Source organism: Hyperoodon ampullatus, assembly GCF_949752795.1.
Source record: "Hyperoodon ampullatus genome assembly, chromosome: 7".
NCBI classification, from domain to species: Eukaryota; Metazoa; Chordata; class Mammalia; order Artiodactyla; family Ziphiidae; genus Hyperoodon; species Hyperoodon ampullatus.
Window position 1 is genome coordinate 75,845,393 of NC_136920.1, and position 27,055 is coordinate 75,872,447.

The 27,055-nt window shown below is 38.3% G+C and overlaps 1 protein-coding gene across 3 annotated transcripts in view; it reads left to right on the forward strand.

Moving 5' to 3' along the window:
• The window catches only part of NELL1 (neural EGFL like 1), a gene marked incomplete at both ends in the record, with an annotated part of 886,110 nt that overhangs the window by 791,151 nt on the left and 67,904 nt on the right, over positions 1–27,055 (forward strand). For 2 of the 3 annotated variants that reach the window (XM_079707393.1, XM_079707395.1), the window contains one exon: positions 18,632–18,772. The exons of the other annotated variant lie outside the window; for it this stretch is intronic. In XM_079707393.1, the coding sequence (XP_079563519.1) occupies positions 18,632–18,772 (141 nt within the window). The remainder of the gene's footprint in view (positions 1–18,631; positions 18,773–27,055) is intronic. 3 annotated transcript variants of the gene reach the window in all.

Below are 27,055 nucleotides of genomic sequence, written 5' to 3' on the forward strand. Positions count from 1 at the left end.
AAATCTTACCATACCATGCACTAGCTAGCTTTATAGAAATTATTTGCTCTCTTTGGAGCTTGGTTTTCTTATCTACAAAAGAGGGATAAAAGTATTCTATTGGTTAGTTGTTGCTTGTGGCTGCAAGTAACAGAACACTCAAGTAATTGTGACTTAATAATAAAATCCTGAATTAAGTTTCATGACATAAATCTGGCATTATGTAGCTACAGGGTTAGTTCAGAAGGCTAGTTTGGTGTGCCTGTGATTTTACTGGATTTTCTCTCATGGAACCAAGATGGCTGCACTCCCCATCGTCAAGTCCTCCGTCAAGGTTGCTACATGGAATGGATATGCCAGGAATTCTGTCATTTCACCAAGAAAGGCAACCCCATTCTTACTTCCAGCCCCAGCAGACTTCCCCTTACTTCTCATTAGTCAGAACTTTGTCACATGCCCTTATTTAGATAAAACACTGGGAAAGGCAACAGGGATAGCATTATGATCATAGACCTGTGGTTCTCAAAGTATGGTTGTTAGGATGATTCTGGTAAGCTTGTTCAAATGCAAATTGCTGGGTTCTACCCCCAGAATTTCTGATTCAGTATGCTGGGGTAGGGCCTGATAATTTTCATTTCTAGTGTGTTCACTGCTAGTTAATGCTGCTAGCTTGAGGATTACTCTTTGAAACCCTGTTATTTAGATCAAGAGTAATTCCACCCCTGGGGCTGGGATATGGGCTTCCTCTTTTCTGAGATTAAGGAACCACTACCCTTTATGTAAACAACTCAAAGTTCTTCTACCAGAAGGGAATGGAAGGTGGTGTATCAGTCACAATCTAGCAGGAAAACAAAAACCTCAGCAGGTAATTCAATGGAGGTAGCTTAATAGAGTGAATTATTTACAAAGGTGTTAGAAGAGCTTAATGAGCAATTGGGGGAAGCAGGAGTGACCTAGAGATTAGCATTGCAGGAGCTACTCTCACTGCTTGGGCTGGAAAGGTATAGCCATTGTCAGAGATGCTACCAAAGATAGAGAGGATGGGAAGAAATGTCCTGCTTCTCTCTTCCTCCCTCACTCCTAAGTCTGACCAATGCCCCCAGTCAGCCACACGTAGCTGAAAGCCAGTTGACAAAAGGGTCTGAGAAATACTACTCTCCGGAGTCAACAGAGGAAAGGTAGGTACTGAATTGACAGCAAATAGATGAATGACTGGTACAAGGGGCTGGGAGAATGGTTGGCAAGGAGTCAGCTGCAAATGCTTGCTGTGTATAAGACTGACAGAAGCATTCAAAAACATATTTAGAGTAGTTAACAGCATGCATCTTACAAAACAAGATCTCAGTAAACGGGGACGATGATGAGCAACAATGACAATGATGATAATGATAGAATGAAGTGATTCCCAAAGAATTGCCAGAACACATTATGTCCCCTTTACTAGTTTCAAGTGTACTCCGCCATCTTCCCCAAATCCTCAGAGGAATCTTTTATACTTAGTACATAGAATGACACTGGACGTCTTTCTTTACCTTCTTGCTAACAACAGATACATATATCAGAAACTTTGATCTGATGCTAAGACGAGAATAGAGAATTGAAAGTGCCCTTTAGACTGAGAAGCATTCCTAAGGGAAAGTTGTAGACTGTCCAAAGTAGGATGGGTTCATGAGGCCAGTATATTCATCTCAGATATGCTGCAGTTGTAAAATAAAACCTTGATTGGTTTTGAACTCAGTTCTTAGGTCCAGATACCTCAGGTGAAGCTGAGTTTACGTTTTGCTCCAGGGATGGGCTGGTAATCCAGACATGGCCACAGTAATTACTTCAGGACTCAGCAAATGACCAAGTTGAGACCAATGATGCTCAAATCCTAGATTTTTGACAATGCTGTTGATAAAGAATCTCTCTTTTCGATGGATTTAGAACAGCTTAGAATAGCTGGAGAGGCTCTGGTTTAAAGTGAAGCTAGTACAATGAAGAGCAGAGTAACAAGAGAAGGAGTCTGAATCCTGATGATACTGTTTGATTACCTGAATCCCATAGTTTAGAACTCCTGGAGGTTTCAATTAGGTGAGACAATATTTGGGGCTGGAAGTTGTTAAGCGAGGTTAAAGTATAACCTGAAACTGATGGTCCAAGGTTAAAAGGTGTTTCAGCATCAACTTAGCGTTCAAGTACTCGTTCCTGGGCCTCTCTCCACGTACCTGGTCCTTACACCTCATGATTACCGCTTTCTGGTCTCCTAGATCTGTACTTCACAATGACTCCTCCAGCCTTTGCTCTTCACTCTTTCTTTCATTTTGTTGTTCAGAATCATATTTTTGTTTTTCCTCTGGTTCTCAGCATCAAAAATTTACATTAGGCTCTTCTGCTTCAGATTATGTTAAGAAATATGCCTTCTATTTTAATAGAGTCTTTGAGAGGCCTTGATGTTGACACTGACGCTACCTCACATACTCCAGCCCTGTGGCAGGACCAGATATAGGGTAAAAATCTGTTTGCCTGTCTTTTACTAGTTTCTTACAGTGGAAAGTTAGATCATTGGTCTTAAACTTTTCTTTTTTCTAGTACAAACAGCCAAACATTTGTTTCCAGGCATTGCTGTAGCTGATTCCCGCCAATTTTAACATGTTGTATTTTTATTATCATTCATCATATTTCATATTTTCCCATAATTTCTTTTTTAATCCATGGGCTTTTGGAAGTGGCGTAGTTTCCTGATATGTTTACTTTTTCTAGATATCTTATTGTTATTTGACTTCTCATTTAATTCTGAAGGTCAGAGAACATACCCTGTAAGATTTCAATCTTTTTAACTTTTTAGCGATTGTTTAATGAACCAGCATTTGTTTTATCTTGATCAACTTTTCGTGTGCACTCGCAAAAAAAAATATGTATGCTGAAGTAATTGGGTGTAATTTCAGTAAATGTCAATAAGTCTTGTTTAGGTCTTCTAGATTCCTACTGATTTTTTTCTGTCTAGTTATTCTATGAATTACCGAAATATGGGTGTTAAAATTTCTGGATTTGTGTATTTTCCCCTTTAGTTCTTTGGCTTTGTTTGATATATTTTGAAGCTTTGCTATTAAGAACTTTCAGTATTTAGGATTGTTATATCTTCCTGATGAGCTGACTCTTTTAGGAAATGCCTTTTTTATCTTCGCTAACTTTTCTTATCTTGAAGCCTATTTTTTTCTGATATAAATATAGCTATTCCAACCTTTAACAATGTATACATATATCAATTATCCTGTTGTACACTTTAAATATTTTACAATTGTATTTGCCAAGTATCCCTTAATTAAGCTGAAAAATAATACGTATTCCAGCTTTCTTAACATTCATGTGTACATGTTATATCTTTCCCCATACTTCTAAATTGCTTGTACTTTTGTATTTATAGTGCAGCCCTTGAAGACAATATATAATTCGATCTTGCTTTTTTATCTAGTCTGATAACCTTTGCCTTTAGCTGCATGAGATACACACACACACACACACACATACACATTTAATACAAATATTGATATGGTTGGATTTGGGTTTACTGTTTTTCAATTTCTTTTCTATTTGTCTGATTTTTAAAATTTTTTAAATTTCTCTTTTCCCTTTATTGATGCCTTCTTTGGGGTTAATCAAATACTTTTATTTTATTAGGTTTTTTGCTTTTTAAAAAACTTTTTTAGTGTTTGTCGTAGGGATTACAATATGAACCTTTAATTTTCAGTCTACTTTGGCTACTGTTTTGCTAGATCAGTATAGTTCGTTTTTCACAGACTACTTCAAATTAATATTTTAATACTTGAGTATGGTTCCATTTTACCACCCACCTCTCCTTTTGCTATTGTTGTCATTTGTTACATCTACATACATTCTGGGTCCTACAATAGTGACATAATTTTTGATTTAAAGTTATTTGTATTTTAAAGAAGTTAAGAGACTAAAAAAGAGATAATCCATATAGTTTATATATTTTCATCTATATTTATTGTTGGTAATGTGCTTCATTTCTTCCACTGGATCTGAGATACCATCTAATTTCTTTTTCCTTCACCCTTAAGAACTTCCTTCAGTGTTTCTTGTAGTGCCAGTCAGCTTGCTATGATTCTCTGTTTTAGTTTATCTGAAAAAATATTTATATTACCATCATTTTTGAAAAATAGTTTTATTGCATCTAGACTTCTGGATATATAAACCATTTACACTTAGCGTGATTATTGATATGGCTAAAGTCTCTCATCTTGCTATTTGTTTTCTATTTGTCCCATGTGTTCTTTGTTCTCTGTCTACTTTTTTATGTCCATTTTTGCAATGAGTGTTTTATAGGATTGCATTTTATCTTGTTTCCTTATTAGTTATCAATCTTTATTTTGTTACTCTACTGGCTGCTTTTGTATTTATAGTATAACCTTTAACTTATCATAGGCTACATTTAAGTGCTATACTGCCTTACATATAAGAACCTTACAGTAATACACTTCCATTTCTTCCCTGTTGGACTTTATGCTATTGTTGTACATTTTATTTCACATGTGTTTGAAACCTCCAAATACATTGGTTTTTTTAATAAACAGTCAAAAATCATTTAAAGATATTTAAATAATAAGAAAATAATTTAAAAATAAAAATTTAAATTTTTTACTAAAAATAATAAAGAAAATAATTTTACAATGCAGACACCATTTCCAGTATTCTTCGTTCTTTTGTGTGCATCCATATTTCCATCTATTATCATTTTCCTTGTGCCTGAAGGACTCCCTTTAAAATTTCATGTAGTACTGAAAAGCTAGCTGTGATATCTTTCAGCTTTTATATATCTGAAAGGTCTTTATTTCACTTTGTCTGCGAAATTTATTTTTGCTATGTATAGAATCCTAAGTTGACAGATTTTTTTTTTCATTCTATGCTTTTAAAGCCATTACTTCACTGCCTTTTTCACTTGCATTGTTTCACAAAAGAAATCTGCTTATCTTTGTTCCTCTGCATGTAACATATCTTTTTTTTTTTCCTTTGACTACTTTTTAAGACTTTTTTACTTTATCGCTGTTTGGAGGAAGTTTGATTATGATGTACCTTCATGTTTTCTTCTTCATGTCTCTTGCACCTGGGGCTCAGTGAGCTTCTTGATTCTATTTGCTTATAGTTTTCAATGCCTTTGGAATATTTTTGGCTAATATTCAAGTATTTTTCCTGTCTTCCTGCTCCTTATTCAGGGACTCCAATTACACATATATTAGACAACTTGATTTTCTCCTGTAGTTTGATTCTCTTTTAATTTTTTTAAAGTCTGTTTTTTATTTATATTTTGTTTTGGATAGCTTCTATTTCTATGTCTTAAACTTCACTAATCTTTTCTAATCTGCCAGTAGCCTCATACAGTGTATTTCTCATCTCATACATTGTAGCTTTTATCTCTATTAGCTTGATTTGGAGATACATACATGCAGATGGTGTATATATATATATATATATATATATATATATATATATATAATATTATATTATATATTCTATCTATAACATGCAGTTAATATATGTAAACTCTTTTCCTGTCTCTATTAACTCTTTTAACATGAATACAGTTATAGTAACTGTTTCAATGTCCTATATTCTAACACGTGTGTCGGTTTTGTTTTGATATCGAATGATTTCTTTCCTCTTCATTTTGAGTTAGATTTTTTTTTCAGACATCCTAATAATCTTTGTTTGAATGCCGGTCAATATTGATTTTACCTTTTGGATACTGGATATTTTTGTATTCCTATAAATATTCCTGAGCTTTCTTCTGGGACACAGTTAAGATACTTATATACAATTTTATCCTTTTGGGTCTTGCTTTTAAGATTATTAGTTGAGGCCAATACTGTGTTTAATATAGGGCTAGTTATTCTACAGTACTCAGGCAAGACCTTTTTGTGTACTCTATCCAGTACTACTCAATGAATTATGAGAATTTTCAGTCTAGCTTGTGGAAGCATGCACTAGTCCCCTCCCTAGGTGACCACCAGATACTGTTGCCTCTAATCCATTCTGATTGTCTTTCTCCAGCTTTGAGTAGTTTCATGACACTCATTTTCTGATCAGTACTCTGCTGAATACATGAATGGGACACCCTGCAGGACTCCAGAGTTCTCTCTGTGCAGCTCTTGCCCCTCCACTACTCTGCTCTGAAAACTCTAGCTATCTTGTTCTCTCCATGCCCTTAGCTCCATATCCTTAAACCAGGTAGTCCACTGGGCTCCTCTTGTGCTCCTCCCCCTTGTACCAGGTCTGAACCTCTCTCAAGGTAGCAAACTAGGGCAATTGCAGGACTCTTCTCATGTGTTTTATGTCTCTCAGGGATCATTCTTCTTAACTGCCTAATTTCCAATATCTTAAAAACCATTTTGTTCATATATATTGTTGGGATTGTTCTTGTTATTTTGGGTGGGAAGGTAAGTCCAGTCCCTGTTATTAAATTTTCAATAAAAGTAGAAGTCTATTTATTTTTCAACTCAATATCTTTTTATTTCAGTCCTTGAACATATTTCTGTGTTTCTTTAAAGTTCTGTCTACTTTATCCAACATCTGGGTAAGAGTGGGGTTAGTTTCTATTATCTGCTTTTTCTCTTTAGCATGGTCACATTTTCTTATTTCTTTAGGTGTATAATTTTTTTATTGTGTATTGGATATTATGTTCCTACTTAGTAGAGGTAGAATTTTCCTCTGAAGAGTGCTTATTTTCATTATAGCAGGCAGTTAAATTGGTTAGCCTCAGACTCTAATTTCTGTCTCCTCTGTAGTAGCATTGGCTAAAATCTGTACTCAACTCTTTCACCTGCATATCTGTTGCTAACAATAAGTTAGATCATCTTTAGGCCTGAAATGGTGCTTAGCCACAGGTGATGCTAAAAAAGAAGTTCCTTCTTCCTCCAAAATATGCAGGAGGCTGTATGGGTTAATGGGCGTATTCTGGAGTCAAGTAGACCTTGGTTTTAAATCTCTCTCTGCCACTTTCCAGATGCTTTACTATGGGCATATGATTTAAACATCTAAGCCCCCATTTTCTGTTTAAGGTAATTCAAATTATGTCAGAGCCATTCTGAGAACCAAATGAAGTAGTGAATATAAAGCAGTTGTCAGAGGGCCTGACATATAGTAAATATTAATAGGTAGAAGTTCAAAAATTCTATTTGGTAAGAGAGAAACTATAGCAAGAAACACAGAATATTCTAAAGTAGAGTGGATATAAGTTAAATAGGGTAGCAGAACTGTGTTAAAGAGCACAGTAGGAATTCAGCGGATAGAACTGGTAAACACTATAGGAATTCAGAGGAAAGAAAGAGGACTTTTTTGTGGGATTAAAATTTGTGCTTGGATTTTAACTTAAAGAAAAAAAGTCACTTACAGAGTGGGAAGCATGAAATGAAATTACACATGGAATATGTGGATACTAAGGTAACCGGGCCAGAGTGTGCCAAGGTTTTGTGCTGAAGAATTTTGAGAAATGAAAGAGAATTGATAGGTAAAGTGAGGTCAGATTATTGACTCTTTGAATGCCTGGTGGGAGGTTTTTACAATAAGGATCATTTGTAAGTACTAGAAGAGCCGGATATAATAAAATCACAGAATCATAGAAATTTCAGACTGGGAGTGAATATGACCTAGTTCAATGGTTTTGTTTGTTTGTTTATTTTTTAAATTATCAATGTGCATCACAGTGAAACTTTAATAGATCTATACTACAGAAATGTATAACTTGCTCAATGGCCACTCCAGATGGGTCCATCTGGAGATTCAACCGGTTTGCCTAAGAGAACCTCCATGGAAACCTAGTGCTCTGTTGAGTACTAGTTGAAAAACACTGATATAGTTAAATCTTTGCTTATTGTAAAAATAAAAGAGTTAATGTATTGAGTTGGAAAGTGACTTACTCAGGCTGAATTAGCTACCGAGTGCCAGAATAGCTAGTGTTATTTTAATTAAAATTTTCTGAGCAATTAGATTTGGGAACAGCAGCCTTATGAATTGGAGAAGACAGTGATGGAAAGACCAGCCAGGAGATACTGCACTCATACAGGTCTGAGAAAATAAGGAACTGAGTGTGGTGTTGGCAACAGATCTAGTGAATGGATGCAAAACAGATTTTTAAACCATATCAAAGGAAGAATTTTCAATGCATCTCCCTTCCCTTCTTCTGACTTTCCTTCACCCAGAAAATATTCCTTTTGTGCCACTGAATTCCGGGTCCTCATGTCACCTCATGGGCTTACAACCTAGCAAAGGGCTTGCTGAGAGGATGGATATTTGAGTATAGACTTGGAGGTTGAGACATTAAGCCATGGAGATATCTGAGAGAACATTCTAGACAGAGGAACAGCTTATGTGGACAACATATGCAGCGGCTGGAGCATGTCTGATATGCCTGAGGAGTAGCTGGGAAGTCAGTGTAGCTGTCCTGGCCAGTGTAATCAAAAAGAAGTGTTTGATGAACTCAAAGAAGTAAGAGAAGGCAGATCATGTGAGGTTTTGTAAACCATTATAACAACTTTGACCTTTTATTCATTGATTGTGAGGAATGAGAGCTGAGACAGAGTATTGGGGAGGAAAATGAGTTTGATACATAGAAAGATATATGTTATGTAATGCTTTGGGTAGAATGAGTTTGAAATGAAGAGACCTCTGAGATTAGCTTATTCATAGGCAGTAGTAAATGTGTGTATGAACTTTTGTAAGAGATCACATTATAGAGACGTAGATGAGAAACCCTCCAGATTAGAGAGGAGAGTTAAAGTGGGATAAATTGATTCATTGTAGAAGAATTTGGGAATGATTTGTTCAGAGAATAGTCAAACAAAAAGAAACACTTCAGAGATAAAATTAGAAGGGTACAACTCTCTTGTGCCAAGTCAGTAAAGAAAGAGATTTACAAAAGGCAGAGAAGAGCAATATCACCAATGCCATTGATGCTATTATTAATAGCAGGCACCGTTCAGTTTAATGGACCGAAACGAATTGCTGATCAGCACTTACGAAGAAGAAACAGTAATAATGATGTCACCATATATTCTGTGTAGCAGTTAATTGACTCCCAGAGCTTGTTTACACCTTATTGAAGCTTTGTTTGTGAGGCAGACAAAACATTTACTTTTGTTATTGCAAATTAGATAATGAAGAAACTGAGGTACAAAGTGATCACTTAAACTTGATAACAGCATTCAGCTGGTTAGTAGCTGATGAAGACATCAGCCCAAAGCCCAGATCTGCCATCTTGTAAGGAGTTAAAGCTGGAAGAAGACTGAGGTGTGCTACAGCACAGTCCTTTCCTTTTACATGAAAGGAATGGAAGCCCGGAGACTTGGACTGTCTTGGCCTGGGCACATAGCTCCTCCATGACCAAGTGGGGATTAGAAATTACAGAATGTTAATGATTGCAGACCTAATGAGTGCCTGCCTAGTTTGGTGGAGTAGCTTTACATTGATCTCATTCAATCCTTAAAGTAACAATGAGAGCTAGGTAATATCCTCCTTCTTTAAGAGCCAAGGAAACTGAAACTGACAAAAGATAAACAACCTGCTCAGAGACTTCTAACTAGGAAGTCACAGAGCCAGGATTCAAACTCAGGTATATTTGACTATAAAGCTTTGTCTCATTTGCACATTATCTCCATTCTTGGTTTTCAGCACAAAACCACCCCTGTAGCTGCCCGCATAATCTTGATAGGTGCTGTTTTTTTCTTGTTGCTTATTTTTGTGTTTTTTTTTTTTAGAGATTGTGTTGTGGAAAGGGGTCTATCAAAACAGTTAGGGAACGCTGGCTGTAGCAATAAAACAGCCCCAAAACGTATAATGGCTCAATAAGATAGAAACATATCTCTGCTCACATAAAGAGTCCCTGACAGTTTCAGGTCTGTGGAAGGGTTCTGCTCCACTTAGTCATGCATGGAGCCAGACAGACAAAGGCTCTGCCATTTTCAACCTGTGGCTTCCAAGTTTCCTTATACATTAGCCTCCAGTGGGAAGGTGGAAATAGCATGGAGGTTCATATGAGATATTTTTGTGGGCCATATTGGAATTACATTATTTCTAACTTTAGAGCTAGAGCTTAGTCACAAAGCCTCACCCATCTGCAAAAGACGTGTAGGCCTCACCCATCTGTAAAAGACCTGTGCTCAGGACACACCCTTGGGGGCCCAAGAAGAAAAGATGGAAGAGCTAGCCTGTTTTTACCACAGAGCCTTTCTTTTTCTTTTTCTTTTTTTAAATTCAAGTATAGTTGGTTTACAATGTTGTGTTAGTTTCTGGTGTACCGCAACGTGATTCAGTGGGTACACACGCACATGCACACACACACACGTGCACACACACATATATTCTTTTACAGATTCTTTTCCATTATAGGTTATACAAGATATGAATACAGTTCCCTGTGCTATACAATAGGTCCTTGTCATTTATCTATTTTATCTATAGTAGTTTGTATCTGTTAATCCCGAGCTCCTGGTTTATCCCTCCCCTGACCTTTCCCCTTTGATAACCATAAGTGTATTTTCTACGTGTGTGAGTCTGTTTCTGTTTTGTAAATAAGTTCATTTGTATCATTTTTTTTAGATTCCACATATAAGTAGTACTATATAATATTTGTCTTTCTCTGACTTACTTCACTCAGTATGATAATCTCTAGGTCCATCCATGTTGCCGCAAATGGCATTATTTCATTCTTATTTGTGGCTGAGTAGTGTTCCACTTTATATATATATATATACACACACACCACCTCTTCTTTATCCATTCATCTGTTGATGGACACTTAGGTTGTTTCCATGTCTTGGCTATTGTAAGTGGTGCTGCTATGAGCATTGGGGTGCATGTATCTTTTCGAATTAAAGTTTTCTCTGGATATATGACCAGGAGTGGGATTGCTGGAAGTCCACACTATTTTCCGTAGTGGCTGCATCAATTTACATTCCCACCAACAGTGCAAGAGGGTTCCCTTTGTCCACACCATCTCCAGCATTTATTATTTGTAGACTTTTTGATGATGGCCATTCTGACCAGTGTGAGGTGATACCTCCATGTAGTTTTGATTTGCCTTTTCCACAGAACCTCTCTTTTTCATTTATTTGTCTTTTTAGTTTCCCTCAAGCATTCTGATGTATACTATGTTCAGTACAGTCCTGGAACTCAGCAAATATTAGATAATAATCAGGTTTGTGTTCACTGTACTTGTGGCAATTTATGGTATTGCTTTACGTCCTTAAATTCATGTAACGTTTTTTGGGAGGAGAGAATCCAGTTTTATGGGGTGTATATTATAGATTCATAGATTCTATCCCTGAATGTTTTGCAATATTACAGTCATCTCAAAATACAAATGAACATCAGTGTCTTATAGTTTTCTGCATATAGGTCTTTTGTCTCCTTAGGTAGGTTTATTCCTAGGTATTTTATTCTTTTTGTTGCAATGGTAAATGGGAATGGTTCCTTAATTTCTATTTCAGATTTTTCATCATTAGTGTATAGGAATACAAGAGGTTTCTGTGCATTAATTTTGTATCCTGCTACTTTACCAAATTATTTGATTAGCTCTAGTAGTTTTCTGGTAGCATCTTTAGGATTCTCTATGTATAGTATCATGTCATCTACAAACAGTGACAGCTTTACTTCTTCTTTTCTGATTTGGATTCCTTTTATTTCTTTGTCTTCTCTGACTGCTGTGGCTAAAACTTCCAAAACTATGTTGAATAAGAGTGGTGAAGGTGGACAACCTTGTCTTGTTCCTGATCTTAGAGGAAATGGTTTCAGTTTTTCACCATTGAGAATGATGTTGGCTGTGGGTTTGTCATATATGGCCTTTATTATGTTGAGGTAACTGGAGAGATATACCATGTACTTGGATTGGAAGAATCAACATTGTGAAAAATGACTATACTTCCCAAAGCAATCTACAGAGTCAGTGCAATCCCTATCAAACTACCACTGGCATTTTTCACAGAACTAGAACAAAACATTTCACAGTATGTATGGAAACACAAAAGACCACGAATAGCCGAAGCAATCTTGAGAAAGAAAAACGGAGCTGGAGGAATTAGGCTCCCGGATGTCAGACTATACTACAAAGCTACAGTAATCAAGACAGTATGGTACTGGCACAAAAACAGAAATATAGATCAATGGAACAGGATAGAAAGCCCAGAGATAAACCCATGCACATATGGTCAACTTATTTTGATAAAGGAGGCAAGAATATACAATGGAGAAAAGACAGCCTCTTCAATAAGTGGTGCTGGGAAAACTGGACAGCTAAATGTAAAAGAATGAAATTAGAACACTCCCTAACACCATACACAAAAATAAACTCAAAATGGATTAAAGACCTAATGTAAGGCCAGACACTATAAAACTCTTAGAGGAAAACATAGGCAGAACACTCTATTACATAAATCACAGCAAGATCCTTTTGGACCCACCTCCTAGAGAAATGGAAATAAAAACAAAGATAAACAAATGGGACCTAATGAAACTTAAAAGCTTTTGCACAGCAAAGGAAACCATAAACAAGATGAAAAGACAACCCTCAGAATGGGAGAAAATATTTGCTAATGAAGCAACTGACAAAGGATTAATCTCCAAATTTACAAGCAGCTCATGCAGCTCAATATCAAAAGAACAAACAACTAAATCCAAAAATGGGCAGAAGAGCTAAATAGACATTTCTCCAAAGAAGATATACAGATTGTCAACAAACACATGAAAGGATGCTCCACATCACTAATCATTAGAGAAATGCAAATTAAAAGTACAGTGAGGTATCACCTCACACCAGTCAGAATGGCCATCAACAAAAAAAATCTATAAACAATAAATGCTGGAGAGGGTGTGGAGAAAAGGGAACCCTCTTGCACTGTTGGTGGGAATGAAAATTGATACAGCCACTGTGGAGAACAGTATGGAATTTCCTTAAAAAAACTAGAAATAGAACTACCATACTACCCAGCAATCCCACTACTGGGCATATACCCCGAGAAAACCATAACTCAAAAAGAGTCATGTACCACAGTGTTCATTGCAGCTCTATTTACAATAGCCAGGACACGGAGGCAACCTATGTGTCCATCCACAGGTGGATGGATAAAGATGTGGCACATATATACAATGGAATATTACTCAGCCATAAAAAGAAATGAAATTGAGTTATTTGTAGTGAGATGGATGGACCTAGAGTCTGTCATACAGAGTGAAGTAAGTCAGAAGGAGAAAAAGAAATACCATATGTTAACAGATATATATGGACTCTAAAAAAAAATGGTTCTGAAGAACCTAAGGGCAGGACAGGAATAAAGATGCAGACATAGAGAATGGACTTGAGGGCACAGGGAGGGGGAAGGTAAGCTGGGATGAAGTGAGAGAGTGGCATGGACATATATACACTACCAATTGTAAAGTAGATACCTAGTGGGAAGCAGCCACATAGCACAGGGAGATCAGCTCGGTGCTTTGTGGCCACCTAGAGGGGTGGGATAGGGAGGGTGGGGGGGAGATGCAAGAGGGAGGAGATATGGGGATGTATTTATATGTATAGCTGATTCACTTTGTTATAAAGCAGAAACTAACACACCATTGTAAAGCAATTATACTCCAATAAAGATGCTAAGAAAACAATAAAAATATATAAATTTTAAAAAATGCAAATAAACATTTTTAAAGATCTGGAAATCGTCTCTCAGTCCTAACCAGTGACCTGGTTACAAGGTAATATTAATTTTTTTCTGTCTTCTATTTTTAAGCAGTAATATAGAGCCCAAAGTTAATATCCTATACAATAGGGGAAACAGCAAATTTTGCTTAAGGGTATTTTTTGTTCATCACATCTATGAAGTTTGATTTTGTTATTCCTGATCTACAGATCAGAAAGCAAAAATTTGGAAAAATCTAAACAATATATTAGTGTGTTGTTGGGCAGGAGTTTGAAGTCATATTTGTGTGCAAAGCCAGTGTTCTCAACCATGGTTATATGTTTACATTCCAGTTGTGCTGATAGACTGTAAGTGTCTGGAGTACAGGGACCTTATCTTTTTCATCTCTTTATCATATGGTGGAATATAGCTTCATACAAGTATGCTCAATAAACTTTTGTTCAGTGAATGAAAGCATCAAAAGTTTTTCTCATGGCTCAACCTACAAATCCCTAGAAAAGATATAATCAACGATTTCACTGTGAACTTTAACCAATTAATATGAAATACAAAAGTATGTCCTTGGAAATAAACTTTGAGAACAACTTTATTTTGTAAATTTTCAAATAGCAAATCTGAGAGAGAGGAGATCAGATGAAGGAAGAGATTCATCCAAGTCAAGAAACTAGAATTTTGCAAGAATCCAAGGATGTGTTTGCCAATGACTTTTGATAGCAAATTCACTGTACATTCCAAATGGGGTTAAATGTGTTGTTTAGGACACATCCTATGGAAAAACCTTGGGTTGTCCTCTGTTTTTCATGCTGAATAAAAAACTCAAAGGACAAGTAGGATTCTTGATTGAAGGCAACTTTAACTGTGTGTCTTTTGTTGCCTTAAAATCTCTAAAGATTAGACTCAGAAGCAAAGTCTTAAAAACTATATAGTGTCTTTTAGACACTATAAAGTGTCTTTTAGGTAAATAAGATATAAAGATTAAACTAACCCCATAATATTTAATTTTGCGAATTGACATTGTATCTTTGTGATTTGCAAATAGCAGGATCTCTTGTGGTGCTTTAAGTCTCTATTATAGCACTTTTTCGTTGTTCCTTATGTTCGGTCCATTGTCATTTATTTTTTCATTCATTCATTCCCACAGACTTTTACTGGGTACTTTCATAATGCTTGACATTCACTTGTTTTTTTGTTTTTGTTTTTTTTTAGTTTCTGCTTTATAACAAAGTGCATCAGTCATACATATACATCTGTTCCCACATCCCTTCCCTCATGCATCTCCCTCCCTCCCACCCTCCCCATCCCACCCCTCCAGGCGGTCACAAAGCACCGAGCTGATCTCCCTGTGACATTCACTTATTATTCCAAGAAATGTAAACCTAAGATGTTGTCTCTATTCTTGGAAAGTCTGCATTTGAGGGATGGACACAAAAGGGAAATAATGCTATGCTTCAATAGATGTGTGTGTACATAGTGAGGCATTAGGGAGGGAGGACCTGTATGTCTGGAGGAGTTGGAGAAGGTGATATCAGTCAGGGTTTGAAGGATCAGTATGTGTTATATACCTCTTCCTCTTGTTTGAGAGCTCCTGGGTTTCAGGAATCACATCTTCACTTTTGCATCTGTTTTGCAACTGCCACAATACAAATATCATCCTTGACATGTATTTTCAGCTCAGCCAATATTTAGAGAATTGAATAAATACATTATCTTGGTGTAAATCTTCCTTTCTCCGTTCATCAATGACATGATGTGATAGAAGAGTGACAAGTATGGGTTCTAGCTTATTCTGAACCTGGTTTCACCATATGTTAGCTATTTGACCTGGGCTATCATGTGATTCATTATGTAGCAGACACTTGGACACAAAAGTGAATACTGTAGGTTCCACTCTCAAGAATCCTCCAACATCTCTTGTTTCCTCTGCTACATTTTCAGGTCTGTGCTGGATTAAACTGAGATTTAAACAAAATCCTAGGATTTGTTATAGGAAGGAAAAATGATTTTTTTATTTGTCTGTTTCCTTGGCAATGTCTCACACCGTGTGATGCACCCAGGCTCACTGTGATTTATCAGAATTCCTTGAGACGGGGCCAGATTCCATGGTGAACTCACAGAGACCCCGTTCCCGGAGCATCTGTCTTGTTGGTTTGCCCGTAGCAAGTGCTGACTGGGAGAAACAAATCTCTTAGGACAAAGGCAGCCACAAGCCATTTAACAGTTTTTAAAGTTCCCAAAGTATCACTGAAAAGCCTCCAAGTGTTTTCTGTATTTGGGTTTGTGGTTGTTGCTTTTTTTTTTTTTTTGCGGTACGCGGGCCTGTCACTGTTGTGGCCTCTCTCGTTGCGGAGCACAGGCTCCGGACGCGCAGGCTCAGCGGCCATGGCTCGCGGGCCCAGCCGCTCCGCGGCATGTGGGATCTTCCCGAACCAGAGCACGAACCCGTGTGCCCTACATCGGCAGGCCGACCCTCAACCACTGCACCACCAGGGAAGCCCATGTGGTTGTTGCTTTTAATACTACTGTGACTATACAGAAGAAATAGCCAGTTTTATGAACACAATGAAAATATAAGCACCTCTCAAGTACAGCCTGGTTTCATATAAAATGAAACTGTTGGCTTCAGCTGTAGACCTGGCCCACGAAATAGAAATGTGCAGCCTTGTTTGCAGGTACTACTGTGTGATGAGCCCTGGTTATTCCCAGTGAAGCCCCAGGATCTTCTGTGTGCAGTGCAGCTCCCAGGCAAGGAACACCTCCACTACTTTTCTAATTTTCCGTATAAGCCAGGAATACCCCAGTGTCTCTGGGGTAATTGCAGATGTATAATTTGACTGGTTGTATTCACTCCCTATAAGAGTCTCCCATGCTACACAGATAACTTATATCCTGCTGGATCGTGGAAGCTTTACTAGTTTCTCTTATTTCGTTTTGGGAATAAAAACATCTTGAATTAAAAAAAAATATTTGCACATCATTCAGTACTCCCGCTCCTCCTAGAAATTTCCTGTAGAATTGAGAGCAGGAGGAATTATTTGTAAGATGTTCAGATAATTTATCCTCCAAACTGAGTTGGTTTTGAGAATGAAAGAGGAAGCAGGTGACAAGGAGACCAACCAGGACATATGACTTCTTTGGTTATTTGAGAAGTTTTGCTTTTGTATATCCTGGTTTCCTGACATACTAACTGTGGCTAGATGGTTGTTACCTAAACATTGTCATTAGTCTAGAAATCACAGGGTCTGTGGGGATCATGACAGACTTTCTGGAAGCTTTGGAAATAAATGTCTGAGGCAAAATTTGTTGCTGCTTTGTTACAGAGAGTTATCTTTCAGCCTGTCATAGAGAAGTTATCTCTGAAAATCAGCCTTCTAGTTATGTCTGTTCCTCTTGGTGACCTGTATTTAGAAATAACCAAACTGACTTCATAACTTAGGGCCCGGTTCTTCCCCTCTGTGAGACATGGCCTCAAGTCACTTCTCTGTTTCAATTTATGAACATTTTAGTGATTCAAGGTGTGTCCCACTGAACCACACACCTGTAAAATTTCAGAAATGAAAACATAGTTGTTGAAATTTTATTGTTTGGAGATTTATAATAAATGCACACACAACCTGACTGCTATAGCTGAAGGTGCTATAGAAGCACTAGGTCCTGTAGCCTGATTGCATTTAGAAAGCTGAAGGATGCTGTATGTCAAAGGACTGCATGAACTTAATGACACAGCCATAAAGGAAGAAGATGGCAGTTGGCAGAAAAAGGCCAGGATGGAGTTGCCCAGAATAAAGAGCTGCACCTTTCCTCTCTTTACTTGGCTGGAATGCTATGAGATGAGACTGGCAGGTTTCAAACTACATTCACAGCCTTGTGCACAACTCAGGACTTTTCAGTATAATAGATACACTGGTAGCTGATGCCTACAGCAGGGCACTGCTGAACAGGACTCCAAAGTGCGTTGTATCCATTATGTGTTATATCTTAGTATTAATTAAATCTCTATTTGTATAAGACTGCTGTAGTTCAGGTGTTTCTAGGAGGACTAGGGGGGGATTCCCAGCCAGCAATGGCTATATTCCAAGAAATAATTACCTGGAGAGATTCTGTAAGATGAGCTGAGGCTGGCATGACGATTGACAGCTCATCGTTCTGCAGTGGTGTCATTCTCCTGCAGCTCAGAGGCAAGCCTTTGGGCTAGAGAATCCAGGCATTTGCTGATTCTAAGAAGCCAGATTCTAGAGCAAATAGAGCCCAGAAAACTTCTTTTCATCAGGCACGATTGAAGAATGAGGAGCTCTGATTGACTATCACAAATCAAGTCCTTAAGGGAATCAGCAGTTTTAGAAAGAATTAGAACAGTGGTTCTCAAACTGTGCTCCCCCAAAACTTAATTTCACAAGATATTATCCAAAGAAAAAGCATTCCTCAGCCAAATAAATTTGGGAAACAGTGCATATTATGATTCTACTAAGTTCTGCAGGGCATATAAATATGATAAGTCTCTGAGACTGAAATCTATCAAACATTAGTGTAACACTATTTAACCTAGAGTTTCCTGAACTTATTTGTTCACAGATATTTTCAAAGAATACCAATTAATATCTGGGATTATTATACTGAAATCATTGAAGCAGAGAAGAGTCATATACTCTGAATAACAAAACTGTGCCAAACATCCTCAATTTAGTTTCTGGTGATTCAGAAACTAACACAGCCTGTGCTGTTAGGAATGTGTTCATGACCATCAGTTCTCATTCATTGTTCAATGTATGAGAAAGCATCCAAAAAATGAAGCTTTCAGGTTGTTTGTTTGGATTCTAGAAAAAAAAGATGGGATACAGTTTTTCCTGTAACTTTATTTTAGGTGACTAACCAGTTTTAAATGATATGTTGACACGAGCATGTTTTAGGTGTTTATTGAAAGGTTAGTGTCAAAAGAAATTAATGTCCTGGTGGGCTTGTGTTTTTCTCTGAGGCAGATATTGATGAATGTACAGAGGGGATCATTGAGTGCCACAACCATTCCCGCTGCGTTAACCTGCCAGGGTGGTACCACTGTGAGTGCAGAAGCGGTTTCCATGACGATGGGACCTATTCACTGTCCGGGGAGTCCTGTATTGGTAAGCAGCTTTCAGCCATGCCCTCCATCCATCTGGACCTTTGCAGGAAGGACAGCCTGCTTTGGTAGTCTGTTCAGCTCCCAGTGTTAAGATATGACCCCTCACTGGTTAAGCTCATCAGTTTTCAAATTTCCTCCCTCTACAATTCAGGGATCAGGCCAAGGATTAGGCAGTGCAGGGTTTTAGAACTATTATACAGAAACTAGGGCAGTCAGAGGACAAAGCCTGGGTCTGTAGTCTGTGGCTTTTAGTTCTTTCTGAAGGAAACCATGATGACTTGCTGGAATTTTTCACAGTTTAAGATACAGCTGTGGGAGAAGAGGAAATATTGAGGGACTTAGAAAGTTTAGTTTAAATCTCGGCTCTTGTACTACAAAAGTCACTGTACCTCTCTGAGCCTTCTCCTGTGAATACATAAAAATGTGGATAATAATGCACATATATTATTAGATTTAAATGGGACACCATAATATTTAAAGATTATAAACTTTGGATTGATGCACAAATATGATAGAGTCAAATTAACCTTATTATGGTTGCTATTACCACTGCTATCATCTTTGCAAGGTCTCCTTTAATCACTTTTCTGCTTGCAGTTCTGTTAACTGCTGAACAGAGGAAGTTAACAGATGGAGTTCTTCCCCTTCAAGACCTTATACCTTTCACAAAATCCAAACAACTGATCAAAAATGTAATCGTTTCAGGGGCTTCCCTGGTGGCACAGTGGTTGAGAATCCGCCTGCCATTGCAGGGGACACGGGTTCGTGCCCCAGTCCAGGAAGATCCCACATGCCGCGGAGCGGCTGGGCCGTGAGCCATGGCCGCTGAGCCTGCGCGTCCGGAGCCTGTGCTCCGCAACGGGAGAGGCCACAACAGTGAGAGGCCCACGTACCGCGAAAAAAAAAAAAAAAATGTGATCGTTTCCATGAGAACCTTGGCCAATCCAGTTATTTCATGTCATGTGGACTCAGCTGAATTCTTAATGCTGATTTGGACAGACCCGGAGGGCAAGCACCCTGACCATGGGTTCTCAAAGTTCAGAATGCTGAATTCAAAAATGGAAATTTGACTTTGCTCTCTGCATATCTGCATCTTATTTTTTCTAGAGGTTGCTCCTGAGAACCAGTCAGTGTTTTTTTACAACTTTTCCCCTAAGATTGCTCTGAAGCAACGATGAACTGGAGAACAATAGGCACATGGCATGAATTGTCCATTGCAACGTTAGCATTACTGTTCAGAGGCACGTAGTGTAGTTGTTAGAGGCATAGACCCTTGAGTCAGACTCCCTGAAGTCAAATTCCAGCTCTGCCATTACTAAGTAGGTTGCAAGGTCTTAACTAAACTCTACCTCATTTGTCTCATCTATAAAATGGAAATGTTCATGTTCCTGCATATTCAGCCCTCTGCCCCACGTCTCTCTGTGTTTCTTTTATTGTTAAAACGATGATTTGCAACCTCAGGGAGAGGTTTGCATCTATCCTTGGTCTTCATATACTTCCTTTACACATGGCCAGGAGCTTCTGTATGTGTACAACTCAGAGTAAATAGATGTTATGTGAACAGGGATAGATCAAATGGCTGTTTTTGGATAGAAATATAGAATATTGACATATGCAATATTACATTTTGGGGCTAAAGATAAAAATTTCATTTTTAAAAACAGTACTTAACATCAATAAATAGGTGACTCTTAGCTTTTTTGTGCATAAAAGACCTTAAACATGACTTAGTTGATCCAATTTGATGACTGCCTGGACCTGCCATGGTGTCGCACACTTCTGTGCCTTTGCATGGGCCGACCCCTCTGACTGGAATGGAACAGAGCTCTGAGTCAAGGAGCTCTTCTCCTTGATCACGTTGATTCACATGTGAATTTTTGTTCATTTTCCTAACTTCAGCTCAGGTTTCACTGGGACCCCATGAAGCATTCTTTGATGTCTTCATAGGAGTTATCACTTCTCGCCTCTCTAGCTCTAGAGCTTTTACCCCAGCATATGTTTCTGTAGCTTCACTTGTTGCACTACCATTCCGTTTATTTGCTCTTGGGCTAGTCTGTGAACATGAAATGAGGTTTATTCTTCTGTCTCTCCAGCGAGACCCTTTGGTAGTTGGTGTGCAGTAAATGGGAAGATGCAACCACAGTTCATGTGTCCAATAAAGAAGTGCAGAAAAGGTGACACCCTGCTTCCAGCCGCGTAGCTTGTTTGGTATAAGTCGAGACTCAAGCCTAGGTCAAGGGTGACTCTATGTCCCAGATGCTGGGGAAAGTCCCACTTTATACCTATTGTTCTGATGTAATTATCAGTCATGCCCTGTCACTGTCATAAATGTCCCTGTTAGAAGGACAGATGTCATGGTCACCTCACCTGCTGATTTCTCTCTGCCATGCTGAGTGACGTGCCTGGGGAACAAAGTTCTGCCATCCCCAGGGATGCACTTTCTTCATCCATGAACTGCTTCCTGCTCTGCCCAGGAAAATGTCGGTGAACTGGATTCCTTGGCAAGGAACTAGGGTTGTTTTTAGTAGTAACATATTTTCTGAATTCGCTTTCATTTCCTCACCTTTAAAAATAGCTTTGTATATGGGTCTTACTAAGAACAGAAATCTGACCATCATTTAGGTTATTTTTGGTAGTTGAGAGCACTGTTGGTTCAGAATATTTCTTGGTGTAATAGATGTATAAATCTGATCATGTCACTTTCTTGTTACATCCTTCTAACACCTTCCCATTGAATGTAAATAAATTTCTAACTTCTTTGCATGGTCTTCCTCCAGGCTTTAGGTGACATTGTCCCTGCCCACTTATTGGGCTTACCTCTTATATATGTTAGCCTTTCTCATCTTTTCATGCCTTGAACATGACAGTGAACTCACCCAGTTTCAGGGCCTTTGCCTTTGCTGTTCTCTCCATCTGGAACACTCAACACCTGTTTCCTTGCATGGTTGTCTTTTTTTTTTTTGAAGTATAGTTGATTTACAATACTGTGTTAGTTTCATGTGTACAGTATAGTGATTTGTTTTCTTTTTCTTTGCAGATTATATTCCATTAAAGGTTATTACAAGATATTGGGTATAGTTCTCTGTGCTATACAGCAAATCCTTGTTATCTATTTTATGTATAGTAGTTTGTATCTGTTAATCCCATACTCCTATTTGTGCCTCCCTCCCTTCCTTTCTCTTTGGTAACCATAAGTTTGTTTTCTATGTCTGTGAGTCTGTTTCTGTTTTGTATATAGACTCATTTGTATTGTTTTTTAGATTCCACATATAAGTGATATCATATAGTATTTGTCTTTCTCTGACTTATTTCACTTAGTATAATATTCTCTATGTCTATTCATGTTGCTGCAAATGGCAACATTTCTTTCTTTTCATGGCTGAGTAATATTCCACTCTGTGTGTATGTGTGTGTGTGTGTGTGTGTGTGTGTGTGTGTGTATATATATATATATATATATATATATATATATATATATACACATACACACCACATCTTCTTAAGCCAATCATTTGTTGATGGGCACTTGGGTTGCTTCCATGTCTTGGCTATTGCAAATAGTGCTGCTCTGAACATTGGGGTGCATGTATCTTTTTGAATTAGAGTTTTCATTTTTCCAGATATATACCCAGGAGTGGGATTGCTCGATCATATGGTAACTCTACTTTTAGTTTTTTAAGAAACCTCCATACTGTTTCCACAGTGTCTGCACCAATTTACATTCCCACCAACAGTGTAGGAGGGTTCCTTTTTCTCCACACCCTCTCCAGAACTTGTTATTTATAGACTTATTTTTTCATTTAATTCTTAGCTCGAATGCCACTTGTTTGAGGAGACTCTCCCTGACTATTTTATCTGGGGTAGTTGCTTCATTATATCACTCTCTTTTATATCTTTTATAGCATTTTTTTTGTTTACAAATTTATTGTGCATATACATATGTGTAATTGTCTCCTGACACAAATGTACAGATTCTCTGAGGGCAGAGACCTTGTCTGTGTTTCACCACTGTACACACATTTCATCATGTATACACAATGTAGGCACAAATTAGGCATCAATGCATATATGTCAAATGATTGAAGGAATAGATAAAACTGTATCAGGTCAAATTTATGTTGTATTTGGTTTGACACAACTAGTTGTGTAGATTGCAGTGAGTAACATAAGATGTTAAATATCACAAAATCATGTGAGTCTTTCGTTTCAGAAACATAATATTTATTAAGAACAACCATTACACCAGTACTGGGTTAAGTCTTCTGGGAATATGAGTATAAAGAAGATAAGATCTCTGTTCTTGAAGGATTTATAACTTGAAATATTTTGAATCATAATAACCTATCTTAATGGCACTGAAAATTAGCACATAAAATAAGCCCTAAATAACATCAGCTACTAATGCGTACATTTAAAAGAAATAGCAGCATCTAAAACAATCGTTTAAAAACCTCTTTTAAGTGTTTTAGCAACATGCACTCAGCTATGCTTTTTCCCCAGACAATAGCAGGGATGGCATATGTTGGAATATAAAATATGGCAATTATAGGCTTTTAGGGCAACAGTCACCTGACACTCCATGCCATTTTTTGTTAGATGAGGTTAACACCTGCTCTACTGACTTCATCAGTTACTGGAAACGTCGAACGTTACTAACATCATAAAGAATGGCACCCTTGCAACATTTACTGTTGCCTCTTTCTGCTAAAGTAGATCACATAATTGAAGAAATGACTAGTCTAGGTATTGTAGAGACAGACGGAATCGCCCTTCTTGAGAAGTTTATCAGAGTCTCCTCTATCTTCCTCTTTCTCTCCCATTTGCTTGTATATGTTTATAAGTCCAGAAGAGATGGGCACACACAGGTTTGCTAGCTGGAATTTGTAGACAAAGATGACAGGGGTGCCTTATTACTGTGGGGTCTGGTGCACTTTGTGTTTGGGTGCAGTGGTGGGAGTTCAGTGACTCTCAGTTTTCACATAGAAGCTGTGAGCAGTTCCTTTCTATCTGGGCACAGTTATCTGGGTCATTTAGAAATGAACACTAATGTATAATCAACAATGCCATGTCTAAAGAGCAGGATTTTACATATTTGAAAATGAGATTCAAATTCCCTTGGATGTCAATCTGTCTCCGTGATCTTGCTTCTGCCTTTGAATCTTTATTTTCCTCTGCTCGCTCTCATCTCCCACATGAATCCTCAAGCCTCCGCAAATATTTCTTCCACTCTTCCCAAACCCTGCACTCTTTACTCCTTTGCTTGTATGCTTTTCCCTGACCATCCCTCTATCCCCATTTCCACTTGTCAAAATCCTGATGAAGTTTTACACCCTAAACTAGTGATTCTCAAATGTGTTTCACAGTAGATTCACGTGAGTAGCTTTTTAAAAATACTTATAATGGGGCGTCACACACCTGCAGAATCTGATTCAGTTGGTCTGTTATGGGATAGATTGAGGTCATTTTTTTTAAGGTCTACAAGTGATTAGAAAAAATAGTCAATTAACATAGAGAACCACTGTCATATTTCTCTAATAATAATAAAAAAAGGCCTACCTCTTCTATGTTCTCATAGCCATGTGTTTGCACGTGTTGCATGGAATTTATCAGATTAAGTTTGTTGTTGTCATCAGTTCTTTATATCCTGCAGTACAGCTGAGGTCTTTTTGTATCTTCTATAGATTTGTATTGAATTAACTTGTATTGTTCATGCAATTTTGTCATTATTATCAAACAAAATTTTCAAATCCTGGTAAAATCCATTTTGTTGATGACAGACTCGGGGATAACATATAGCTCTTCCTATGGGACGCAGCACCTCTTGGCCTCCCATTATTGCCTCCTCTAAAGGGACTTGGTTGTGTGAGGCAGGTTCCCAGACTCTGGAGTCTGTTTTCTGGTCACTGTAAACAGCCCAGTGAGTATTTACTTGTCAGAGCAGCTGCTGCAACTGACGTGAACTTGCAGAGCAACATAAAACAACCAGAGAATGTTCCACTGGAATCTCTTGGGAAGGAGAGTTCACTTTTTATTGATTGAAGCATCAGGGCTGATTGAAATAGTCTAAGAATGATTTGGGTTCTGCTGTCAGTGTCTAGTTCTCATAGGAGTGGAGGTAAAAAAAAGGGCTAGAGGGGGCTTCCCTGGTGGTGCAGTGGTTGAGAGTCCGCCTGCCAATGAAGGGGACACGGGTTCGTGCCCCGGTCCGGGAAGATCCCACATGCCACGGAGTGGCTAGGCCCGTGAGCCATGGCCGCTGAGCCTGCGCGTCCGGAGCCTGTGCTCCGCAACGGGAGAGGCCACAACAGTGAGAGGCCCCCGTACCGCAAAAAAAAAAAAAAAAAAAAGAGCTAGAAGCTGGAGATGCTCCCTGTGACACACCTCACTGCGGGGGATGGAGGATTATGAAACCTTAGCCGGTAACAGTGTGATACAGGAGAGGCAGGTTTCCAGTATATACTTGTAGGATTGTTGGGATTCAAACCCCAGCTGGGCCGCTTTCTAGCTGAGCCACATTTGGCAAACTATTTAACCTCTCTCTCTAAACCTTAGTTTCCTCAGCGTACAATGATTAAAATAATATTTCCTGGTGGAATTTTTTGTAATATAAGTGTTCTTATATGCCAATATCCTAGCAGGTAGTAGATGATAATAGTCAACATTTAACTTCCCTTCGCCTAAATCTCTCATCTGTCAAATGAAGACAGCAACAGTGGTACTAATAAGAGGCAACATTTATCGAGTGCTTACTTTCTGCCAGGCACTGAGCAATTTACAGAAATGCCGACCTCATAAATAGCTCTGGAGTCATTGTGAGGATTAAATAAGCTAACATATTCAGCACTTGTGTTTTTAAGTGCTTGGTAAATGTGAGCTATTATCATGAACTGAGCACCTACACTATGTGCCAGGGAACTTCATGCACTACATAATTTAGTTCTCACAGCTGTCTTAGGAGAGAAGCCCTTTTACTGTCACCATTTTAAAGATGAGGGAAATAAGGTCCCAGGGATTAAGGTAATTTGTCCCAAATTCCACAGCCAGTAAGGGGCGCACAGAGGCTGTAATCCAGGTGCCTTTGATCCCACATCTTCTTTCTGCTTTTAGTATGTTAACACTGTAGAGCTGTCTGGAAAGGAGGAGACCTGTGATGAGCCACAGAGAGAGGAGCTGTTAAGCAGAGCAGCTAGAGGCCAATGAGACAAGGCAAAGAGAGAATGAGGGAGTATAACTGAGACCCAGACAGTGTTGCTATATTCTGTCTGAATCAAGAGCATTGGGGAATTGCTTTATCCGAGGGACTCAAGGGCTGTGTCTTCGGGCCCTCCTGCCAGACCAGGGGCAGGATGTCAAGGTGGCAGGTTCTTGACAGGTAATCTGATAGCATCTTAGCCTTAACAATAGTATCACCTGGCTATCCACTGATGCGATTACCTTCCCTGCATTTTTGATGATATGAATCCAGAGTAAAAAAGGAAAGGAAGGCGTGGGGAATAAAGGGTATGAGAAACGGTGGTAAGTAGATTTTTAACTAATTATATTTGTTCTTTCATTCATTCATTTATCCTCCGCTGCTTGAAAGTAATTAGTATATACAAAGAACACACATTCAGTAGGGTTATTAAAATAAAAATATTTGAAAAATACAGAAAATATACTAACCATGAGAGTTAACAAAGACGTTTATGAATATCCTGACAGGCAGAGCAAAAAGGAAAGCATGTTTATATGAACTGGTCTAATCTGGAAGGAGTTCGCATAAAAAGCCTTTAAGCAAAAAGGCTCAAATGTGCTTTTTCTCTGTTCCAGAGCAGAGACATGCCAGGGTGGTGAAAGCATCTTTGTGGACCAGAGTATTTCAAGCTAAGAAAATTTCAGAGACAGAGGCATACACACCAATCTCGGAACACTCATTGGATTTTCTCTTTGCCAAACAATAAAACCCACCCATGCATAAAGTATTTTCATTGAAACAGCTCCTGCCCCAACCTTCCTTGATAATATTTAATGATCTCTCATTAACTTCAAAATTGATATTTGTTGCCAAAGAACTTAAGGTTTGGTTTTCATCCAAGTAATGAACTATCTAAGAGACTTCCCAAAGGCAGACACCACCTGGCCATGTCACTGTTTAAATAGGTTTATGCATCTAACTAGCAGTGGTGTGAAGTATGTGGGGCTGTGGTCTGGGGACTCAGGGGAGCTCAGTTGCTTGGCACAAAATTGCCACCTTCAAATGGACAGAGAGACCAGGAACAGACACCACCTGGGTATGGAATGGATA